The sequence below is a fragment of the Alternaria alternata genome (assembly GCF_001642055.1).
Source record: "Alternaria alternata strain SRC1lrK2f unplaced genomic scaffold CC77scaffold_8, whole genome shotgun sequence".
Lineage (NCBI taxonomy): Eukaryota > Fungi > Ascomycota > Dothideomycetes > Pleosporales > Pleosporaceae > Alternaria > Alternaria alternata.
Genome location: NW_017306197.1, coordinates 1,072,508 through 1,094,264, shown reverse-complemented (window position 1 = coordinate 1,094,264; position 21,757 = coordinate 1,072,508). Strand labels below are relative to the sequence as shown.

The 21,757-nt window shown below is 49.5% G+C and overlaps 8 protein-coding genes across 8 annotated transcripts; 5 read left to right on the top strand and 3 right to left on the bottom strand.

Moving 5' to 3' along the window:
• The first annotated feature begins 1,170 nt into the window (after positions 1-1,170).
• Positions 1,171-2,106, top strand: CC77DRAFT_1019713 (hypothetical protein). The gene has a single exon (XM_018524888.1). It carries the CDS (start codon positions 1,233-1,235, stop codon positions 2,001-2,003), a length of 771 nt encoding a protein of 256 aa, XP_018387260.1. The 5' UTR covers positions 1,171-1,232; the 3' UTR covers positions 2,004-2,106.
• A 342-nt stretch (positions 2,107-2,448) lies between these two features.
• Positions 2,449-3,566, bottom strand: CC77DRAFT_1019712 (nitrilase/cyanide hydratase and apolipo protein N-acyltransferase). Its single transcript, XM_018524887.1, has one exon. It carries the CDS (start codon positions 3,500-3,502, stop codon positions 2,567-2,569), a length of 936 nt encoding a protein of 311 aa, XP_018387259.1. The 5' UTR covers positions 3,503-3,566; the 3' UTR covers positions 2,449-2,566.
• Positions 3,567-8,093: 4,527 nt separating this feature from the next.
• Positions 8,094-9,168, top strand: CC77DRAFT_1088856 (hypothetical protein; the record flags this gene model as incomplete). The annotated part of the gene is made up of 2 exons (XM_018529472.1): positions 8,094-8,212; positions 8,263-9,168. The coding sequence occupies 2 exons, from the start codon at positions 8,094-8,096 to the stop codon at positions 8,774-8,776; spliced, it is 633 nt and encodes a 210-aa protein (XP_018387258.1). The 3' UTR covers positions 8,777-9,168.
• On the top strand, positions 8,959-9,614 carry CC77DRAFT_1060613 (hypothetical protein; the record flags this gene model as incomplete). Its single annotated transcript, XM_018528349.1, has 2 exons — positions 8,959-9,085; positions 9,151-9,614. 2 exons carry the CDS (start codon positions 8,959-8,961, stop codon positions 9,612-9,614), a joined length of 591 nt encoding a protein of 196 aa, XP_018387257.1.
• Positions 9,615-10,221: 607 nt separating this feature from the next.
• Positions 10,222-12,182, top strand: CC77DRAFT_840526 (hypothetical protein). Its single transcript, XM_018533377.1, has one exon. It carries the CDS (start codon positions 10,333-10,335, stop codon positions 12,058-12,060), a length of 1,728 nt encoding a protein of 575 aa, XP_018387256.1. The 5' UTR covers positions 10,222-10,332; the 3' UTR covers positions 12,061-12,182.
• A 1,075-nt stretch (positions 12,183-13,257) lies between these two features.
• Positions 13,258-15,131, top strand: CC77DRAFT_840521 (hypothetical protein). Its single transcript, XM_018533376.1, has 2 exons — positions 13,258-13,641; positions 13,695-15,131. Exons 1-2 carry the CDS (start codon positions 13,528-13,530, stop codon positions 15,075-15,077), a joined length of 1,497 nt encoding a protein of 498 aa, XP_018387255.1. The 5' UTR covers positions 13,258-13,527; the 3' UTR covers positions 15,078-15,131.
• Positions 15,132-15,434: 303 nt separating this feature from the next.
• On the bottom strand, positions 15,435-18,043 carry CC77DRAFT_933414 (pectin lyase-like protein; the record flags this gene model as incomplete). The annotated part of the gene is made up of 3 exons (XM_018534316.1): positions 15,435-16,579; positions 16,631-17,590; positions 17,638-18,043. 3 exons carry the CDS (start codon positions 18,041-18,043, stop codon positions 15,435-15,437), a joined length of 2,511 nt encoding a protein of 836 aa, XP_018387254.1.
• A 1,324-nt stretch (positions 18,044-19,367) lies between these two features.
• On the bottom strand, positions 19,368-21,497 carry CC77DRAFT_1019708 (HET-domain-containing protein). The gene has a single exon (XM_018524886.1). The coding sequence runs from the start codon at positions 21,271-21,273 to the stop codon at positions 19,459-19,461; it is 1,815 nt and encodes a 604-aa protein (XP_018387253.1). The 5' UTR covers positions 21,274-21,497; the 3' UTR covers positions 19,368-19,458.
• Between the last annotated feature and the right edge of the window lie 260 nt (positions 21,498-21,757).

Genomic DNA, 21,757 nt, shown 5'->3' with positions numbered 1-21,757 from the left:
ACTGCGACAATGGATTTCGTGATCGAAATTATTTTGCAATTGTATTCTCGGAGTGCTCAGCAGGTATTTATTGTAAGCACTACCACAACGCGTACATACGAACGCGGTAAAGGCAGAGTGATATAACACTATGCACGAAGATTGGTCTAATGTGTATATGTAGACGAAATACTGGCTTTACCTACCTGTCTTTGAAGGCAGGACGGCAAATTCCGTACCACCGCGGAGATACAGAATAAGCTTTCCTAGGCTCGTAGTTTATACGACTTACGCGTATTTTTAGTGCAAGCAGTTACGTAATTTTCAGCGCCGTCGGACCGACTTTTGCAGGGATTCATCATCCACCCGTTAGGAGGCTACCTGCTGTAAGTTGCAAATATCAGTGAGAAATATCGCTGTTGATCATAGCGTATACGTTATGTTCATGCTGACGTGAATTGAGGGTTTGTGCAGGATCTTTTTTTGTGATCAAGCAAACCACATTGTTTATTGATCGCTAGTGGAGCACTTTGATACATGTAAAGCTTGCTTATGATTCCGCTCAAAGATAACTTCAAATTCGCTCACCATTACCCTGTGATTCTGAATAGTTTCCGCTGCAATGATCCTTTCGGAGTTGTGTAACAGCACCGCTCAGCACGTCAAATGATGACACTTTGCAAGGCGATACGGTTCTGCATCGGCCAATGCGATTCAGACTAAATATCTGTCAAAAGCAACGGCGCACTGGGTGTCCAAGCATCTGCACATTGAGACATGTAGCTTTCTACTAGGCTGATAGTTTATCCAACATTGTGAACTGATAGGCTCTCGTTTCTCGTTCAAGTCATGTGCTGGTTGAAAGATGACGACCTGTTCAAGATTTGACGTCCAAAGATTCGCCGACGGGCTTGCCGGGAAGCTTGCCGAAGTGTCTGGAGCGGCTTACGAGGCCATGCCGAAAGCTGCATGTTGGAATCCATCCAAACATCATCGTCGTCACTAAACCTTGCAGACCAGGAAGAACGGTCAGCTACCATCTTTGTACGATCCGCTGCCATCCGCTCGGACACACCGGTACTGTTTTGTCCGAGAACAGTTCTTGGAGAAGAGCAAAGTGAAGCGTAATTGCTGTAGATATATAAATGCAAGCAACAAACTATGGAATATGTAGCTTGTCCTACAAGAAAGTTTTAACAGATCTTCTCAAAGCCTACATTGAAACCTATCGTTTGCACAATCCGCCTTTGAAAATGTCAGAAATTAAAGGCTACGAGATCGGCGAGATCAATGCGAAAGCTGCATTCACCTCAGATATCATCCTTGACGCCAGAATCGATCTTCCTAGTTGTGTCAATGCACAGGAGTTGGGTCGTCGTGATATGGACGTCCGTAAAGGCATGTACATCACGTACTTGCCTTACCAACCACATCCAATCACGGGCCAGATTATGGCGGGCGGACGATATCTGTTCGAAACTTGGGAAGACGTACTTGATTACGATCACTGGACCACCAATGTTTACGAGACTGGGGATCCTCCAGAGAAGTTTTGGAGCCGATCAACGATGCAAAAGGTCGACCGATGGAACTGGCATGTCACTAGAGCCTGTCACTTCTCCCATCCCGAAACCCATGGTCTAAGCCGTTTCCAACGTTGGAGCTACTCTGGTGACAAGGTCGAAGAACATCTTCGCGAAATTTATCCCCGTATTCGTGATGCAGCCAAGGCCTATGAAGCCGCAGGAGTATGGCTTTTGTACCAGCCGGAGGCAAATTTGATTGGTCTCTTTACTATAATGCGAAAGCCGAAGAATCTGGACACTTCGTCTCTCTACGAGGCAATCGAGGATTTGAAGGCTCAGCCATCTCTTGGGCCGCTTTTTCCCGAGTCCCTGAGTCTTCGACCGGTGTTTGACCGCTCAAGCCTCAACTTGTCAATGTGGCTTCCTAAGTCGCGCCTAGCTGGGGGCGTTCACCAAGCTAATACCCTAGCTCCTATTCTCCCTCCAGTTACTGTGTAGATTAACCTAGCCAGTACCAAGAGCAAGAAAAGATAGCAAATTGGTGCAAGCATAGATGTGATGGTTTCAGAGCGTTGGTGTTCCAGCACGGGCCACTGCGGACATAATAGGTCACATGTGTACCCTTCCTATGTAGATAACACTGCGGAGCTCCTTCGCGACCTTCTTCCTACAGATTTCTTGTCATTCCACTTAAAAATATCATCTTGTCTTTTCCGAGACCCTCACAATAGACTACAGACTCCCTGCCCACTATTGTTGAGACTAACGTAAGCCGACGATGGCCTGCCTGGTTGTGGCTAGGCCCTGTGCAGTGGAAACATTGTGACAACAGACTTCGCAGCAATATATATCTATAACTAAGAGACTGAATATCTGACAGTAATCATGCAGCGCATGTTCTTGATTGAGTGCCACAAAGCTGTAAGCTGAATTACTAATAAAGCTTCTTAATTGTATAACAATAAATCAGCGTGAAATTCTGCCTTGCAATTTAGCAAACTAGGTGAGAATTCTGTAGTCTCGTAGATAGAAGTTAGAGCGACGACTCGCTTGCGAGTATGCTACGGAAGATACTTCTTGAAATGATGGGCGAATATCTCAGGCCTGTTGTAGTGACCTGCGAAATCAAAGGTGTGCTTATACCTCTTTACAGCATCTAGATCGACATCTGCGAACAGGATTTCGTCTCCTATTTTCGCATCAATCGACCCAGCAACCTCGACACCTCCCGGTGCAAATATGGAAGCTCTTCTTTTTTTCTGCTCGCTTCGCATGAAATCCCTAGTCCTCTCATCGATTCCGTATGCCTCGATCTCTGCATCAGAGACAACAGCAGCCGCGTTGATGACATAAGTCCCTACTGAGAATGCAACGGCCTTGCCGGCCGTATTAATGAAATCGGCCACGTCCATTCCAAAGGTCAGAAACTGCGGCCAAGCAGCAATATGTACGACAGGGTGATCTAAGGCAGTCGAGTACTGCCCTAGGGGGTTGCCATTTTCACCACACAACAAACCACTCAGCCCACCAGATTCCGTTTGAATCGACGTCTTGCTACCTGTCGTGCCAGGCGCATGGATCATACGTTCTCCCACAGTCGGCACGTATTTCTGGTGTTTGTGCAGAAGAGTTCCATCTCGGCCGATAGTCAGTTGGGTATTGTAAAGCGTTCCAGTAGTGTTCGGATGGCGCTCGTTGATGGCAACCACAGCGTAGATGTTTGCTTCCCTGCATGCATCCTGCAGCGATTCCACTTCAGGGCCAGGAATTTCCACTGCGTTATTGAAAAGCTGAAGGTAAAGCGATTCCATGAGAGGGTCAGTATTGCTGAGGAAGGGAAACCAGCCCGGAAATCCTGGGATGAAACCCTCAGGGAAGCCAATGACATCTGCACCTCGGAATCCCGCTTTTCGGATAAGCTCACATGCCTTTTGTGTCGAGGCTGTCCTGTCTAAAAATACAGGAGCTGCCTGTACAGCTGCGAGTTTGATAGCCATGAAGAGTATAACAAACTTGGATTTGGAGATATTGGATAGACGTGGTAGTTTTGTTCGAAAAGCAGGCTTTTGTTTGCAGTGATGAAATATCTGATGCTTTCGGCGGTATTTATGCACAGTTGCCGACACGACGATGCCGATCGGCATCAAAGTTAAGGCTGTGTGAACTGCCGCTTGATGCACAATGAAAGAAGGCCCGATAATTTCCAAAACCTAATATCGGACAGAAGACAAGATAGCCATGTAACGGTTAACGTGTTTCACTAACATGCTAGATACACTACTGTATGTCAAGCAATATGCTGTTAGCCGATGCTGGATATACGTCATGGTGCACTCATAGAGTCTATTGTTCTGTAAGCCTAAAAACGAATTACCGTCGAGCCACGGTAGCGCCCATATACATTTTTTACCACGGATCGAGTCGGGTCGGTCTAGAATAGATAAGGTTCTGACACTGTTTACTTGCGCCTAATAATCACAGTCGCCTAACAAAGACTTCTAGAACTTAACATTACCAAACAGATATAGTTCTGCAGCCACTACAGATTGCAATAAGATAGTGCAAAGCTAGAATCAAACTAGGACTAGGCTTATAGATGTAAGAGGTTACGCCCACGTACTGCAATACGCAGGTTTTCATGTTCAATACTGACTCCAAATCGTTCAAGGTGATCTTTCGAAATCCAGAATGGACACAGGACAATTAGGCAATAACTGCGTCAAGGATGATATTGCAATGAGCTAGACCACTATATGACTGGGCGTTGAATACCGCTCGAGTGAATTGAAAAACTCAAGATTGACTGCCACTTCCGTCACCAGACTTGTCAACAATCAAGCCAGCTTGATCGCTATCAAGCTGGCGCATCAAGCTGGCTAATCAATCAAGCCAAGCTGGAGTAGAGGTACAAATCAATTAAGCCAAGCTGCTGTAAGCTAGCTTGATTGTTTGGCTTGATTGGCTTGATTGGCTAAGGCCTACGCGTGAGGTTGTTGGGTTTGCCGTAGCAGCGATCACACGATACTTTTTTGGTGTTAAGGTCAGCAACTAATATATAAAAAAAATTCCCAACAACGCTGTATATACATATATATATACAAAAAAACCTTACGATAGAGCTATTACTGCCGCGATTCGAATACAGCAAAAAAAAATCTCCTAATACTACAGTGTGTCGCTGACGGCTGCCTGCTTCGGGCGACCGTGGGCGACACACTGTAGCACCAGCAAGTACAAATACAGTGGCTATTATACACCTCTACTACCGCTTGCTAGGCGTAGTAGAGACGATTGTAGGCCTAATATTACTGTATATATCTATGGTGTTGAGGTTGTTGCTACAGGTAAAGGTAGATGTTGTGAATAACGAAAAAACGCGTTGTTTCAACTGCGCAATTGTACAACTACAACACAATATTTATAGTATATTGCGCTGCGTATCTTATAAACAGACAACTACAATTTAATTGCCGCTGTTGAATTTAATTAATTGTTGCGTTGTTGTGGTTGCTTTTAGTAGTTACGATAGAGGGTGCTAAGCAATACATCTTGTGCTACTTGGGTAACTATCTTATATTGTAACTGTACAACTCTGTATACACAACGCCACCCACAACACGTACTTTTCAGCTGTATCACGTACCGCCTACGCGCCGCTGTATTGCCGCTGGCTTTCTGCATTTATTGCTATATCCTTGTCGCAGTTATGCCGCAGAAGAGACGCGCCAAAGACGCTGTTACAGCGTTAACAACAAAGCGTCCTAAACCTACACCTAGCAGCACCTACAGCCAAGCTATACCTATTAAAAGCCCTTAATCGTCACCTCGTCCGTCGCCCCGTAAAGCCCTGGTTAAAGCGTCCTAGGTATTAAGTTTCGAAGCGCAATTGCGCGAGTCGCAAATAGAGGAGTATATTAACCCACCCACTGAGGGCAGCAAGGAGGCAACGATAGCAACCAGCGAGTCTAACAATACAGCTTTAGACGAGGAGTTAGAGGATAACTTTAATAGCATTAATTAGGATTGTCTCCCTCAGTTTATAAAGCCTATAGCGTTGCAGCGTCACAAGAAAAGCTAGGTCTATAACTACGGCTAGCGCGTCGCGCTGCGAAGCAATCCTCAACGCATATATTTTGTATGCCGCTATTGTTACGAGCATAAGCTTATTGACCTCGGCGTCACGAAGGTATACGAGACAACAAACTCAACGTCTTCTGCCTATCGACACCTTAGAGAGAAGAGACGCGGCCATGGCTACTAACCACCTCACGTAACAGCTCGTTCTACAACGATAAGTGTCCTCCAACAAGTACTTACTGGCAATCGGGTTAGCTAGAGTATCGCGAACGAGCTCTCCGGCTTCAACTCCCAGCGCTTTCGGCTTAACGCAGTTAGCTGGCTTATTGAAGCTAACCTCCCACTGTCTACGTTTGAATCGCCAGCTTTTCGACAATTAATATCGTTAGCTAACGTCCAAGCAGAAGCGGCACTGTGGACGTCCCACAACAGCGTCTCTCGTTACGTTATGCGCCTGTACGACCACTTACGGCCGCAAGTCGTCACAGAACTGTCGCGGGCACAGAGCAAGATACACATAAGTTTTGACGGCTGGACGACAAAGGGTGGCAAGCGTGGGTTCTTGGGTATCGCTGCCCACTACGTTGACAAGCAAGGCGATATTGTAGACTTACCTATCGCGCTGCCGCAGTTAACAGGCGCCCACAGTGGACATAGGATGGCAAAGGTTATTATCTAAACGTTAAAAGAGTTCGGTATAAACGCTTAACGTATTAGCTACTTTGTACTCAACAACGCAAGCAATAACGACACCGCGATAGACGCAATTGCGCTAACAATAGGCTTTAACCTACGCCATCGCCGCCTCTGTTATAGTCCTTATACAATTAACCTTGTTGGCCAGATGCTCCTCTGGGGAGAAAACAGTGCCTCGTACAACAACGATACTGCTAAGATTACTGCTGAAAGCGAGTATATAAGCGAGTGGAGGCGCGATAGGCCCTTAGGCGTACTCCTAGGTATCGTCAACTACATTAAAACACCACAGCAATACGCTCTTTTTGCTGACTTTCAGCGCCTTGCCTATCGCGAGCTACCAGCTAACGCACCTCCTGATAAACGCAAGATCCTTAAGCCCGTCAAGCCTGTTATTACACGCTAGAACTCCTTCTACTCGTGCTTTGAGCGCGCTGTACAGCTTTAACTGGCGATTAACGCGTACGCCAGCCACCATATAAAGCGTATACGGGACGAGGATACCTACGCTAAGTCGCGGCGCAACAAACTGCCTCACGCGCCACACTAGATAAGATCGGACGGCCTTACAACGCACGATTAGGCGGTAGTTACAGAGTATATGGACGCTTTAAAGCCGCTAAAAGCTGCTACAAAGCGCCTTAAGAGGCGCGGCAACAGCGGGAGGTTTGGCTGTATCGCTAAAGTCATCCTAGTATTCGAGTATATACTTAACTACTACAAATCGCGCGTACTGGCTTACGAGGCCGTTAAGTATAACGCCCACAACGAGGCGCCCAAGGACCACCTTGCAATTAACATGCGCGCAGCGTGGGCGAAAGCCAGCGAGTATTACTCTAAATTAGACCTATCGCCCGCCTACTACGCAGCTACAATACTCCACCCGTATTACTAATCGTATTGCGACAAATCCTGGGGTACTAAGAAACCTAGCTAGCTTGAGTCTAACAACCTTAGTTTCCGCGGCTTGTAGGCTTAATACAATACCAGTCAACTAGCTGTACGACGCCTAAAGGTACTATTAAACAATATAGACGACGCAATCGACAGCATTATTGATCCTACAACTGCCAGCAACAGCGACGAGGCAGCTAACGACAAGTATACCTAGTGGAAGCTGTGCGAGCGGCGGGTGGAGAAGGGCAGCGAGTACGCCAACAACCTAATAAAATACTAGTTATTGATGCGGGATCGCTATCCTCAACTCAGCAAGCTTGCGCTTGACGTACTGTCTATCCTAGCGTTAAGCTGCGAGTGTGAGCGTATGTTCAGCGAGTTGGGTGATCTCCTAGAGCCTCGCCGACGAGGTATACAACCACGACTTCTGGCGGCAATACAGTGCGTACGACGGTGGCGTACAGCTGGTCTAGGCGACGATAAACTTAACAACAGAAACTCTATAACTGACGATGAGATAGAGGCGTTGTACGGCGTAAGCGCGTGGGACGTTGGAGACAGCAGCAATACTAACAGCGATTCGGAAACTTAACTCTAAAAAAAGTCACGATATAGCTAATACCACCTATTTGTATAGCCTCAAAAACGCTTTAACCATCAAGCCAATCAAGCTAAACAATCAAGCTGGCTTGTTTTAACCCACCAAGCCAATCAAGCTAAGCTGAAGTAGAGGCACCCAACAATCAAGCCAAGCTGGGGTACCCAGCTTGCTTGGCTTGATTGTTGACAAGTCTGTCCGTCACACGCCAGCCTGTAGAACTACCTCACCAGTACTATATCAGAGGCCTTTCCTCAGCCTTTCTTCCTGCTTTCCTTTTCCAGATCACTCCACCCGTCAGAAATTTCGCACAACTCAACATGGTTTCCCGAAAGCGATCTCTAACGTATCCGACTGATGCACCCACGGCGAAGAGACTACGCCATGTGAGAGCTCTTCGGCGAGCTGCTCAACGAGATCCGAGTCAACTCGATCGGATGTAAGTACCAGACAAAAACCACACAAACATCAATCTAATCTTCGCTATAGCACCGAGTACAACGCTATCGAGTCCCCTCTCCTCCGCTTGCCAGCCGAGATACGCGATGTGATCTATGCCAGCGTCTTCGAGGACGAGCAGTGGGTATTCCATGATGACGATCCATCCTATGGAAAAGGCTTCTTAAGCTCAAGATCATTCCGCCAGAGTAACTTCGGATTGCTATCCACTTCTCGCCAACTACGTGCAGAAACCGAATTGCTTCCGTATAAGCTTGCAACGTTCCACTTTAGATTCTATGATTGGGACGACTGGAGCGAAGTGGCGTGGTTAGGGCGTCTTCTGATGAGGTTCTTCGAGACTAGAACAGTAGAACAGCTTCAAGCTATGACTACGGTAACAGTCTCCGGACATGTCGACGTGTTGAACATGTACATACATTATCGAGGGAACGTGGCTTCCTGGTTTGATTTCTTGCCCCCCATGTCAGGCAAGGCACCTACCCAGAAATGGAAATCGTTGCAGAAACAGCTAGGCGCCAAGCGCACAGGTCTCGATTTTTAGCTATAGACAGTTCAAACAAGTCATAACTATTCACTACATGTGCAATGCCCGTACGGGAGCCTAGTTCCATCTACGTCACTAGCTCGCTTATTCCATGCGACGCCTCCACTCCTCAAGTAGCTTGCCTTGAATTCCACGTCTCTATTCCTACGTCTCTCTGCAAGTCTCAACAGAAACTCAGCATGGCATCCGAACACCGCGTTGGGGCGCCTCATATCAGCAAGTCATTGGCAAAGGAACAAACCGACGGTGAGGCTCAGCGCAAAGCTCATGCTCAACAGCTTCGCGAGCAAGGTCATTGTGATAAAAGTAAGTCTTCATATAGAATTTAGCAAGCCCCGTAGCTAAAACGTCTAGCACCGAGCTCAACGCAGCCAACTCACCTCTTCTCCACCTCCCTGCCGAGATTAGAAACATGGTCTTCGAACATGTCTTCGTCAACCGCGTTATCCACTTGGACGCATACCGCGATAGGCCCTTATCCATTCCAGACATCTATATCTACAATAGACTGGCCGATGTTGGGTTGAGTCTACTTTTCGCATCTCGCCAGCTTCATACAGAAATAGCCTTGCTTCCGTACAAGCTATGTACGATGCGACTTCACGGAGATTGGAGGATAGCAGGAGTCGATGAATCGCGGCTCCTTGTCAGATGTTTCTTGAGGAGGCGAACGAAGGAACAAGTGGAAGTCATTAGTGATTTGGCATTTCGGGTGTTTGATGAGCAAGATGATGAGTACAAACTTCTCCGTGGGACAGGATCATACTGGGTTGAGTGGCTGAATAGCGATGAGGATGGACAGTGGCTGGACGAATTTCTCGGTTTCAAGAAATAGAGGAGTGAATAGTCACTTATTTTGAGGGTCGAGTCCATTGGTCTGTGGATGGCAGATACGCCAGCGAGGATACCCTCGTCTGAATTCTAGTATTAATGAAGATATTGACTCGACATTTTACCTTTCCCTTTCCTGAGTTAAGCTTGAAAGTTGCTTTAGATGTCACAACCCGATACACTGGTCACTGTGCATATGTGCAGCTCAATAAATCGAAACTTGGGTGACTAGCACGGTTGCAACGTTGTCTCTCGAGGTATTCTGTGAGCCTCGACGTCGATCAGTATGACATGTCAACCCTCGATCACGCGGTCGAATTACAAACTCTATCCCCAATTGCCATGAACATGCACGCGCACATCGCACGTTCTGCAAACGCCCGGTGGGCGGTGAGTCGGATGGCCCCCTTCAAAGCAGCACGGTGACCCTTGTCGTTGGCCAGGGCTCCGCTCCCCTCTTGCTCTTATCCACGCACTCAGAGTCTTCACCGTGAAGAACATTGCACGCGATGAGGCGCGTGAACCTCGCGCATTGACCCACCTTGTTGTTGTTCTTTTCTCCTTCGCGTTCAGAGTTTATGATTCGCACTCACCACCAACACTGCGGCCACCAGCATCTGCATAACGACACGACTTTGTACGCGGTTGTTGTACCAGTAAATGGGTCGTTGTAACATCTGTACCCCTTATACCACCTACCCTCGCTCACTCGCGCTGCAAACATGGCACCGCCTATCGTCCCATGGCCGCAAAAGCGCAAGGCTTCGACCTCGAACGATCCAATCTCGAACAAGCGCACACGATCCGTCTCGATCTCCGTCAAAGTCACCCACAAATCCGTACTTGAAGGCCTACTTGGCAGTCCAGAAGTTCCTGTTGTTACCAAGAATTCACAAGCGTGTCTCGTTGGCATGCCAGAAGAGCTCCTCCTGCACGTCGTTGGATATCTAGACGTGAGCCCTGGTACACTTGCGAAGTTATGCCTTACGAATCATCACTGCAAACGCGTTGCAGAAGAGGTGCTCTACAAGAACATAGGCAGTCGGTCTCACGATTGGGCCAAAGCGCAATCGGTCGCTAGCAACACTACACTGGCTAGCCATGTCCGCCACTTGTGTTCAGTGTTCGATTGGAACGACAAAATGCTGGTCCCTTGGGACTTAAGCCATAAAGTGTTGGCCACTAGGGACACATACGACAAGATCATTGCCAATGCCCACAAGATTCAGACATTCGCACTGGAAGAAATCGCTCCGCAACACTTGCGCAACTGGACCAACAGGTATGATTTCCTCGCAGATGAAATGAGTTGGTTAGACTTGTTCAATCTTGCTGTCGGACAGTCGATCGATGGACAGACCAACCGTTTCGCTCATCTCAACAAACTCACGATTGTCACCGATGTTTTGTCACTCGAGAAGATCTCATGCGTCTTCCGTCTTCCGTCTCTCAACTCGCTCTTTCTCCAGGGTGTTCACCAGACGACGCCGTTCAGGGACTGGCTGATCCCCACCTCGAGCAGCCCCGTCCGAGAGATCGCTCTCAGGAATGCGATGATGGACATCTCCGCCGTGGCGCAGATGATCTCTTCAGTGAAGTCTCTTAGCAACTTCATGTACGAACACAATACCATGGCGTGGGAGCCGTTCGGTAATGACGACAATCCAATGTCAGTGTGGCCTGAGCACTCTTGGAAGCTCCTAGGCGACGCTTTGAGACAACATCGAGATACCCTGGTGGAGCTATATGCGTTCAGCTACTCCGATAAGGCGATCTTAGACATTGTTTATCCTGACGGTCGAGATCTTGGAACACTAGGATCTTTCCAAGACTTCTCAAAGCTCCAGTACTGCGGTATTCCGATAGAAGCTGTCCTCGATGCTGCGACCGCCGAAAATGACTTGTCTGTATACTTTCCCGCACACTTGAAGCGGTGGTACACCCACATCACACCAGGAACCCCAAAGCTGTTGGAAAGGTGCGTTCCCGCATTAGCATCCTTGAGAGATATTGTCTGTCTGGGTCAAGATAAGACCGTTCGCGTAGTCCTGTTGAACGGTCTACCATTCCAGGCACTCGGGCTCTCTCGTGCTTTCGCAGAGTTGGAGGAAGCTGGTATCAAGCTCGAGATCCGCTATGATTACGACATGATCACATTGGACGAGTTGAAACGATTAGAGGCACCTTCTGAAGAGGAACAGTCGGATGAGGAGTCTGACGAAGAGTTGATCGACCAACCGGAAGTCGAAAACGATGAGGTAGAAGGTTATGAGTTGCCGGACGCGACTGAACAGGAGATTGCCGACGTCTTGAACGGCAACAGCCAAGCCTCTTTTACTACGCAAGATGCAGTGGCAGGTGATTCGACCGAAGACGTTGTGGACTATGTCATACTTGCAGCTTCACACTGCCATGGACAATACTTAGACCATGTCGCCAGATCTGATTAGTCGACGGTACACGTAGGATCCACCAACAGCTTCGCAACGGTGTAAACTTGGAAGGCAGTCGTGTTTGTTTGATACGATTGGATGGCTCTTGGGCAGATTGACTTTACCGTCGACGGCTGATTCGTGTTTGTACGAAGGCAATAATTGTGATATGGACGAGATCCAGGTGTCTGTAGCTTTCAACATGTTGCCAGAACCGTGTCGCTGACCGGGCTTCGCGAGGAGCCTAGTTGCGACATCGGCAATGGCAGGTACTTGTACTTACTCAAACCATGGAGAACAACAATGTATCATAGCTATCCAATCGCGAGCTGCAAGCTCTGCCTGTGCATATTTCGGATTCGCGGCTGTGTCAGAGACTAACAACATCAAAGCGCGCTGCTACCAACAAATCAGTTAGACTGAGTTTCTCATCGTGTCAGGTGACGCGGCAACTAATTTTGTCGTGATCGCTAGCACCGTGAAGATTGTTGAAGTTGTCAGCAGCTGAGGCGCAGAGCGGAAGAGTGACGCGACACGCTTGTCCCTGATGACGTCAGCTCCTAGCATCGCTCCACCCGGTGTACCTCTTCCAATACAATCTCGCGTCACTTTGTGAACATCGATACCTTGCAATCATTCAACCGTCATTCCTGCATTGTACCCTAGACTTTTCGGATGATTGCTTCATCGACGAACAGGCTAATTTTGACCGTGCGCGTCAAGCGTTGAGAAGAAGAGCTCCTGACGCTCGAGGCACGCCACGCATGTGCGATATCCAGATACTGTTCTCGTAGAAGTCGCGCAAATAACTCCCTGTTGATACCCCTCGGAGCCCGCACAGGACAGAGATGCTTGGCGAGGTTGTTTTTCAATCACGGTCGACGGGGCGGAGGCCTTCCGCTCTTGGACAGCTTCTTTCCGAGATCCCATCGCCGAGCGAGACATCCATGGATGACATGCGTAGACTAAGTTTGCACATTCCAATTCTGTAACCTCCTTCCTCTTATCTATTCTCTAGAGTTTGGCTGCGAACGGCTCCCGTCCAAGTCTTGTATATTGGTCCGTACGCCCAGCCGCCTTGGAGGTTCTTGGTCTTTGTTAGCGGGCCGTGGCAGTGATCTCCGCTTCCATCCTGACCGCCGCTTCTTGTCAGTTCGGGAACCCAAAGCCGGCTATCTGTGGCGCACGACATGGACACGAATTTCGCTGCTTGGCGACAGCAGTCCACTTAGAATCTGTTTCATTACCTGCCTGAATAGGTTAGCCAATTGGTAGTCCTGACCTTCCCCAAGAAGCATAGATGCCAAATGGCGCCCAGAGTATACGACTGTACCAAGACGGTAACATAGTACTGAATGGTCGTGTGGCAACGCGATGGCCGAGAGCAAAAGATTACAGTATGAGGGTATCACAGTCATATATATACCCTTGGAGCTTCAGGTTAATATGCTCATTCCAGCTCAATACTTCTCCTAGAACGCCAAGATGAAGTTCTCGCTCGCTGTGTTGGCACTCCCAATCGCCGTCCAGGCTGCGCAATTCTCCAAGTCGGAGTATGCCTCTGGTGCGATTCATCAGAAGTTGATGAAGTTGAAGGCTGTACGACATATCCTCCTCTTCTGTCTACAAGATCTAGTACTAACGGCTTCCAGGACCAATGGGATCATGACGCAGCCGAAGGCAAGCAAGACTCTCGTCAATGGAAGTCTTGGAAGAGCTGGAAGAAGGGTTCTTGGGGAAGTGGCAAGGACAAACGCATCAAGTGCAAGGATGGTCTCGCCGTCGTCGAGCAAGGCAATGCGAACCAGACGTTCAGGTGTAACAACATGGATCTCTACGACTTCGTCAACCATGCCGACATGGGCGGCCCTGAAGGCCAGGGAAGCTCTTCTTGGGGCTGGACAGCTCGCAACGGCCGCGAGTTCGGTATCGTCGGCCAATTTTCAGGTGCTGCGTTCGTTGAGATCCTCAAGGACGGCCAGATCCAGTACATGGGTCGTCTTCCTGCGCAAAGCGTAGGTTCGCGATGGCGCGAGATCCGCGTGCTGAACGACTACGTTATCATCGGTTCTGAGGCTGTTGGGCACAACGTCCAGATCTTCGACATGAAGAAGCTTCTCGATGTTAGCCCTGACAGCCCAAAGACCTTTGACCCCAAGACCGACCTTGTTGGCTTGTGGGACGAGTTGCCGATCGGGCGTACCCACAACGTGGTTGTTGACTGGGACAACGAGTACATCCTCGCCGTCGGTGCGCAGCCTCGAAACCAGACCTGCAAGGCCGGTCTCCAGTACATCGATCTCGCCAACCCTGGCAAGCCTACTTCTCCCGGCTGTGCTAGCCAGGACGGATACGTACACGATGCTCAGTGTGTCACCTACAACGGTCCTGACCGAAAGTTCCGCGGTCGCAACATCTGCATTGGCTACAACGAGGACACCGTCACCGTCTACGACTCCACTATGAAGAACGGCAACCCTGCATCTGAGGTCATCTCGACCCTCTCCTATCCCGGCGCTACCTACTGCCATCAAGGATGGTGGACTGAGCGCAACTGGCACCAATACGTCCTCTTGAACGACGAGCTCGATGAGCAAGAGGCCGTCGGTCCAGCTGCATCCGGCCGCCCTGTCACCCACATCATCGATTTCACCGACCTCCGCAACCCCAAGGCTACCGGTACTTTCTTCGCCACTGACAGCAAGGGCATCGACCACAACCTCTACATCGTCGATGGACTTGCCTACCAGAGCAACTACGGTGCTGGTATCTGGGTACACGATGTCCGCAGCATCAGCAAGGACCCCACTGGAAAGAGCGTCAAGACTGAGGGTTTCTTCGACATTTACCCTGAGGACGACTCTGTTGGTGGTATCGTTCAATTTGTTGGAACCTGGTCGCACTTCCTGTTCCCCTCTGGATACATCCTAGTCAACACCATTGAGCGTGGTGCATTCACTGTCAAGCTCGCAAGTGGTCGCGGAGCTAAGCGCGGTCCAGGCCATGGTGGTAAGTCCAAGGGCAAGGGCAGGTGAACATTTCGCGAGTAATATAGCATAAGAACCCGCATTTCCAATAATACTCTGTTCAATGATAATCAAGCTCGATTCTTCGTATGTGAAACGGCATGTATAAAACGTCATTTTTCTATCCTCAATGGCTTGGTAAGTCTTAATCGCATACACAACACATCTCGTCTCGTCGCCGCAAGCATCTCATTGACGTACATCCTCGAATCCTTGTCTCATTTATCAGCCTTGCCATCCGTCAAGATACCTTGTTCCATCTTTTGTCTTCCCAGAAGAATGTAATTCAGTTATGTTGAACTTGTTTCGCAACATCCGATATATGATCCTCAGTCATGCACAGGGCGTACCTAAATGCGCTACCTTTCATTGCGCATGTATCCGTGAATGGCGAACGTGGTGTCGTTTGACATCATGATGTGGCCTCGTCGCGTCAAACCTGAGAAACGCCGCTATGACACCACCCCAACTCCCTGGATTCGCCGCCTGCGTAGCCGTCATAGCGTCTTTACTTCCACCAACAGATATCATATTCTGCACGCCCTTTGTATTCACATTATATAGCCTTACCGCACTTTCAGGCTTCAAGTCCTCCAAGTCTACGATATTGATCTGGCAGATGCCGTCAGGACCCGAACAGGGCGCATACTGGGGGCCATTGAAAAAGACCCAGAAGCCCATGCCGTATAGCGCAAGGGCATGCGACTCTGAGCCAATGACACGTACAGACCACGACATATAGCACTGGCTGATGTTGCCTGAACAGCCCTCGAAGGTCGGATCGTGCCAGGTGGCATTGGGCGTCCAAGGATACGGCGCCTGGGGCACAGGCTGCCAGTATGGTGTTTCGATCTGCATCAAGGAGGTCATGACGTTCTGTGCGTTGTGCAATGTGTAACCGTAAAGCGTATGGTGCTCGCTGCCGGTGCCGACAAGCCAAGTAGCTGTAGTGGCTTCAACGAGCATGCCTCTTCCTGTGCTGACGGATGTGGGGTTCGTGCCGTCGAGGTCGTGGTCAGCAGTCCAGAGCCAGCTGTTTTCAATGTAGACCGAACTTGTCTCTCTAAGGTGCATGACCAGGAAAGCAGCTTTGCACGGCTGCGTCTCGGATTGGCACGCGGTTTCGGTGCGAGAATCCGCAGCACCACCAATGCGGTAATGCGTGTTGTGGAAGGAAACGTCGCCTTGATTGCTGCCTTTCATGTTCACTTCGACGAGAATGGCGCCGGGCAAGACGTCGGAAACAGTGAAGAGCATGTCGCTAAACTCGGCCAATCCAACCTCGCCTGGTTTGCCGACCTGTATCATAGGCTGGGGATTGGCTTCATCACTGAACTTTTTGCCCGCAGCGCTGATGATGGACCAGACTTCGCCAACGATTCGACTACCGGGCGGAACGTAGATGGTGTCCGTCACGCTGTAGACACCGTGTGGGAAATAGGTTATCTTGCAGTTTGCGTTGTTCTTGAGTGCAGCATTGATAGCGGCTGTGTCGTCTGTCTGTCCGTCACCTGTTTCTGGTCAGTGAACTGGTAACATGACTTTGGCATAAGCAAAAGTACCTCTAGCGCCAGCGTCCTTTACGGAAGCAAAAGCGGAAGCAGGGTAGTGCGTATACTGCGGTTGTGGCTTAGTGAAGTAGTGTCCCGAAGCATCAGCCAGACTACCACGATCTGCATAGACGTGCTTAGTGCCATTAGAGACTATGGATGTACCATTGCCATCCTCGTACACGTGTCCGGAGATGTACGTTTGTCCTACGAGGCTGCCTTGAGCCATCGTCGTTCCGTTGACAACCAATAGCGGGCCAGAACTCTTCACGTCGATGTTCTCCAGCACGACAGAACTGGAACCATTGACAACCACACCACAAGTATCACACCAGCTGTCAATAAGATTGAGCGACCCTGTGACTCCTTGAGCACCCATATCGACGCAGATGCCTACGTTGATGCAGTTGATCTGCTGCATCGAGATGACGAAACCGTGCGTGATCGCAATAGCTGTCGCGACGTTGGTGAACTTGAGGTTCTTCAAGCTATACTGTTGGTTGCTGAATTGCAGTCCGATGAGGCCGCCGGAGAACGTGAGATCTCCCATGAAAAGGCCCGATCCACCGCCGCTGGTACCTCCATTCATTTCGATACCGATGTGATTGCTACTGGTGGGCATGATGAAGTTGACATTGATAAGGTTGGTCGCTTGAGAGACCGCCCAGTTCAATGCATAGATAGTCTTGGCAGGATCCGCAGCGGTAGTGTCGATATTGAGGTTGCGTACGCCGATGTAGAAGTTGTTTGTACTTTGGGTACCTTTGTCGTAGCCATCAACCACAACGGTATTATTCAGAGCGCTCGAGGCAGCTTTAAGAGTGGGTAAATTGACGGCATCTCCGATAATCTGAGTATTGACGTAAAGCTGGATGGTGGAGTAGATGGCGTATGTTCCCGGCGGCACATATATGAGGGCAGGTTTTCCAGTAGTCCCACCGTTACACTGGCCTCCAGCACATCGACTACCATCTGAAAACTATGAGCTGTGAATCTCCGAATTCGACGAGGATACGTACAATCAATTGCAGCATTAAAAGCGTCTGTGTCATCATGAACACCATCTCCAACCGCCCCGAAATCTCTTACATTGCGGTAGATGTGGTAGTTAGGCGCATTGAGTAAGAAAGGGCTTGTTCCGTTGTGCGGCACATTCGGAAGCCAGAAGTCGGACTGGGCGCCTGGACTCGATACGTCACATTGTCGGTGAGGCGGGTAGTGAGGAGGTTGATGTGGTTCAGGATGCCATGGAGCTACAGAGTTGTTCCTGTCGCCGAAGATACCATGTACGGGATTGGCCGGTGTCCAATTGAGAAGGTATGCAAATAGGTCCGGCCGGGTCGCATCTGGCGGTGCTGGTGTATTGTACGCGGTTGATAGTTGATGGAGTCCCGACAGGCACGCTAAAACTTGTAAAGACCTCATCGCAACAGCCTGTATCTACTACTCAGGTAGATGTCAGAGACCGAAAGATATACTTGCGAAGTCGAGAGCTACATGCAGCACATGGAGCCGGCACCCGGCGAACTTATCCCGCAGCGAAACTCCGGAAGTTGCGCCGAAATGAGAAGAAGCAAAACCAATGACCGCTGCCCTACACCCCTCGGTCTCCAGCAGACCCAAAGAAACATCTCCATTCTCACGCCGAGATGAGATATTCTCGGAAATGAGATATGGCAATTTTCGACTGTGTACGACGCACAGAATCAAGGGGTATCAACGTTTGCGCTATACACGCTAGGCTGCCTGCAACTACATCAACACTGGCAAGCAGCATTCAGTGGCTCGAGGGCTCCCATGTCGAAGTGGCTACAGTCACAGTGTCGTAGGTGCAAAAGGGATGGAGCCTCAAAAGTCAGTGTAGATCGGGCAGCATCTGTTGCGAAGAGCTTCGTATGGTTTGATTAATGGGTGCTATGCTATAAGTGGTTTTCAGCATAGCGCTTACAAGATACGAGTTCTGACGTACCCCATACCCCGCACATCCGCGTAAAGGCGTCAAGCAGAACCACAAGATTATCTGCGACTATACTGTAGTAGCGTTTCGCGCACTCAGGCATGCGATACTAGTAAACCCTTGTTGCGGGAGAGAGGACGTGCGTAGCGATCTCCCCTTAAATGAAAGCTTGAGAAAACGGTGTTGCCGCCTCCGAAGCTTACCACTCAAACCATACCAAAGTTGGTAACCCGTTACATGGTCTTACAACGCTCTTCCCTCATCTCCCTCGCTGCTCACCATCGCATAATCCACATTTGTATTTCTACAATACCATTGCGCGCCTATCAGCTCTGATCACAAACGCATCCCAGCCATTGACGTCCTTTCCAGTCGCATGCGCCAGCCCTGGGTCGCCTCACAGTACGCGCGAATCAACGAACATCCATCAGCTAAGCGAACCGCCAGTGGTTTTGCGCTTCTAGGGACGTAGGATATTATGCGGGGCACGGTTCTACCTGGTATTTGTGAGACAGAAAACGCCATGTCGCCCTGCAACGCGCGCGAGCGTCAAATGCAGCCAAAATGGCGGTGACTGGGTGCGACTAACAACTACCACAGCCTGCTGACTGGGCGGCATGATACAGTTCCCGTTGAAAGAAAATCGCTACCTCTAGGCAAAACCAACGCGGGTGCCACACGGATAGTGAAACGGCCAAACACCCCGATGGGTTGGCGCGGCGTACTGCAGGTCCCCAGCACTGTGGTTGTTATAGGTGGTGTGCATTCAACACGGAATCATTGAATGGTTTCCATGGATGGCCTTGTCCTCTTGTCTTAAGGTATCATTTATGATAAACGCAAGACCACTGTTTTACACCAGCCATATTCCTACTAGTTTGCTCTACCTCAGTTCAAAGATTGTCTCTTCTGACATATCTTCACCAGTACCACGCTTGCGCAACTGCAGAGCGTCTTCTCCCATCATTTTATGCAAATAGCACTCACCTAATAACTGATAGTAATTACCTCTTGGCCTCAGCACGAAAGGCGTATAGCCGCCGTACAGGATGACTGCAATATCACCAGGCTGTACAGGAAACGGACCAAGCCCGAAAAGTCCTCTGTCAGTTTGGAATAGGCGGCGATTTGCACAGATCCAGACTACGCTCTCTTGGTACCGAAGGCGATCTCCATGGGGAAAGGCGTCCCGAAGGGCAAGAAGGTGGATGAATAGGGCGGAGAGTTGGACTTGACTGGAAACCGAAGCTGTGTTGAAGCTGTGGAGTACAAACTCGATAGCATCCGCTGTATGACGGACGGAGCTTTTGGCAGCAGAGTTGCAGTCGGAGTCAAGGCCCGCTGTTAGTGCTTGTGCTAGGCCAACGAATTTGTCCTCCTTGGAGTCAGACGGTGAACCCGGGTGCATTGAAGTCGCATCCCAGAACTGCGTTAGAGCTTCGGTGTTCTGTATCGTTGGTTCCTTGTCAGCCGGCGTCCAATCGATGCATTGTGCAACTTCAGTTATGCGTCCTACAGTGGCGCCCTTCAATCGAAGCAGATTTCCTTGTGGTCCTTCCAAGACAGAAAGCATTCCGTGAGTCTTTTTGCTATAGATGGTATAATCTTGCAGGGGAAAACTCCAATAGAGGGTTGGCTGAGTCCATCTTGGCACCCAGGATGGCCATTCTGATTCTTCCGCAGGCAGTTCTGGGTTATCGACATAGTGTAGGATCTCGAGCGTCTGCGAGCTTTCGATTGTCAGCCGGGTCACCCGTTCATATAGGTCACGCTCCTTAATTGTATAATCCGGTTTGAATCCAAATCTCTGGAACAGCTCCTGGAATGCTGGAAAGCCGTACAGCGCGTATACCTTGTCTCGAGAATCTGTAGCGAGGTAACTTCGCGCTTCATCCAATAATGTCGGTGGCGTCTTCCTTGCGAACAGCCGACCCTGCCACATGACAAGCGCATTTCTTGATCCGGGCCCTTCGATGGGTACAGGCGAATTCCAAAGCATGACTTGAAGCCCCAGAGCCACCATACCTAAATCGTCCCAAGGAATAACGTAAGGTCCTATGTGAACCTCGCTGGATGACCCGCCGGCTGTGACTTCTTGAACTACCCATATGCGTCGAAACCATGGGCGACAATAGACGCGCCCGAGAATAGCGGTAGTTTTCTCGTCAAGGACATGCTCGTTTAGATCCAGCATCTTGTGGTCAGGACCCTCGTCAGTCATCGCTTTAAGAATTTCGAGTGATAAACCTCGAGAGGCAATATAACTCTTCAGCCTGGCGATTTCTTGTACAGCTACAGGAGTTTCATCGTCTGCCAGACCGAGCCAAACTACAACACGTGCTGCATTGGCATAGATCTGCCTCATGATCTTGACCTGCTCTCCACGTTCCTTCAAGCTTTCCTGGTCGATACAGACCGCATCAACCCACAAGATCCTTGGCTTGGCCCTTTGACGGAGCTGCAGAAGAGCCTCATAAAGTCCTCTAGTGATCTTGGAAACTGTTCTCAAAGTACCAGAAGTATCAGGAATCTCAGGTTCTTGGTAAAGGGTAAAAACGTCTCTTGATCGGCCCCATGTATATGAAAGTGCCTCGTATGGGGGCGGGTTGCGTATGTCAACCCGCATGAGGCGGCAAACAAGCGGTTCAGTCTCATCTCCAGGCTGAAGTTCCATGAGGCGAAAGTCTTCTGGACCCATGAAAGGCAAGTATTGATAAGGTTGCAAAGCGCCTGATTTTGGTTAACGCACATCTGGGAGGGGACAGGAGCTATATCGACTAGAAAGGAGGTTCGGTGTACCAAGCGCATTGTCATCAATGGAGAGATCGTGCATCGTGACGAGAAACAATGGTTGCGACTGTGAGTAGGGAGTCGGAAGGGGTTGAACACATACTGAAGAATTTCACACTGGGCAAAACGCAATCTATATCAAAAGTGGCTTGAAAGTGCAGAGTCCAGACCTATAAGTGTGCAGCACATAGGTTCAGCTCGATGGTGCGAGGCGCAAAAGGAATGCCGCTAGTAATGCACGCTAAGCTTCAGGCAGAAAGCCACCCTTGTTGCTGTGATCGAGGATCTTCAAGATTGTACATACGAAGCCATCGAAACAAGCATGCAGGAGGAAGCTTCAGTGATAGTCTCATGCTACCTTGCTCAATCATTCACTGCTTGTAGCGGTACTG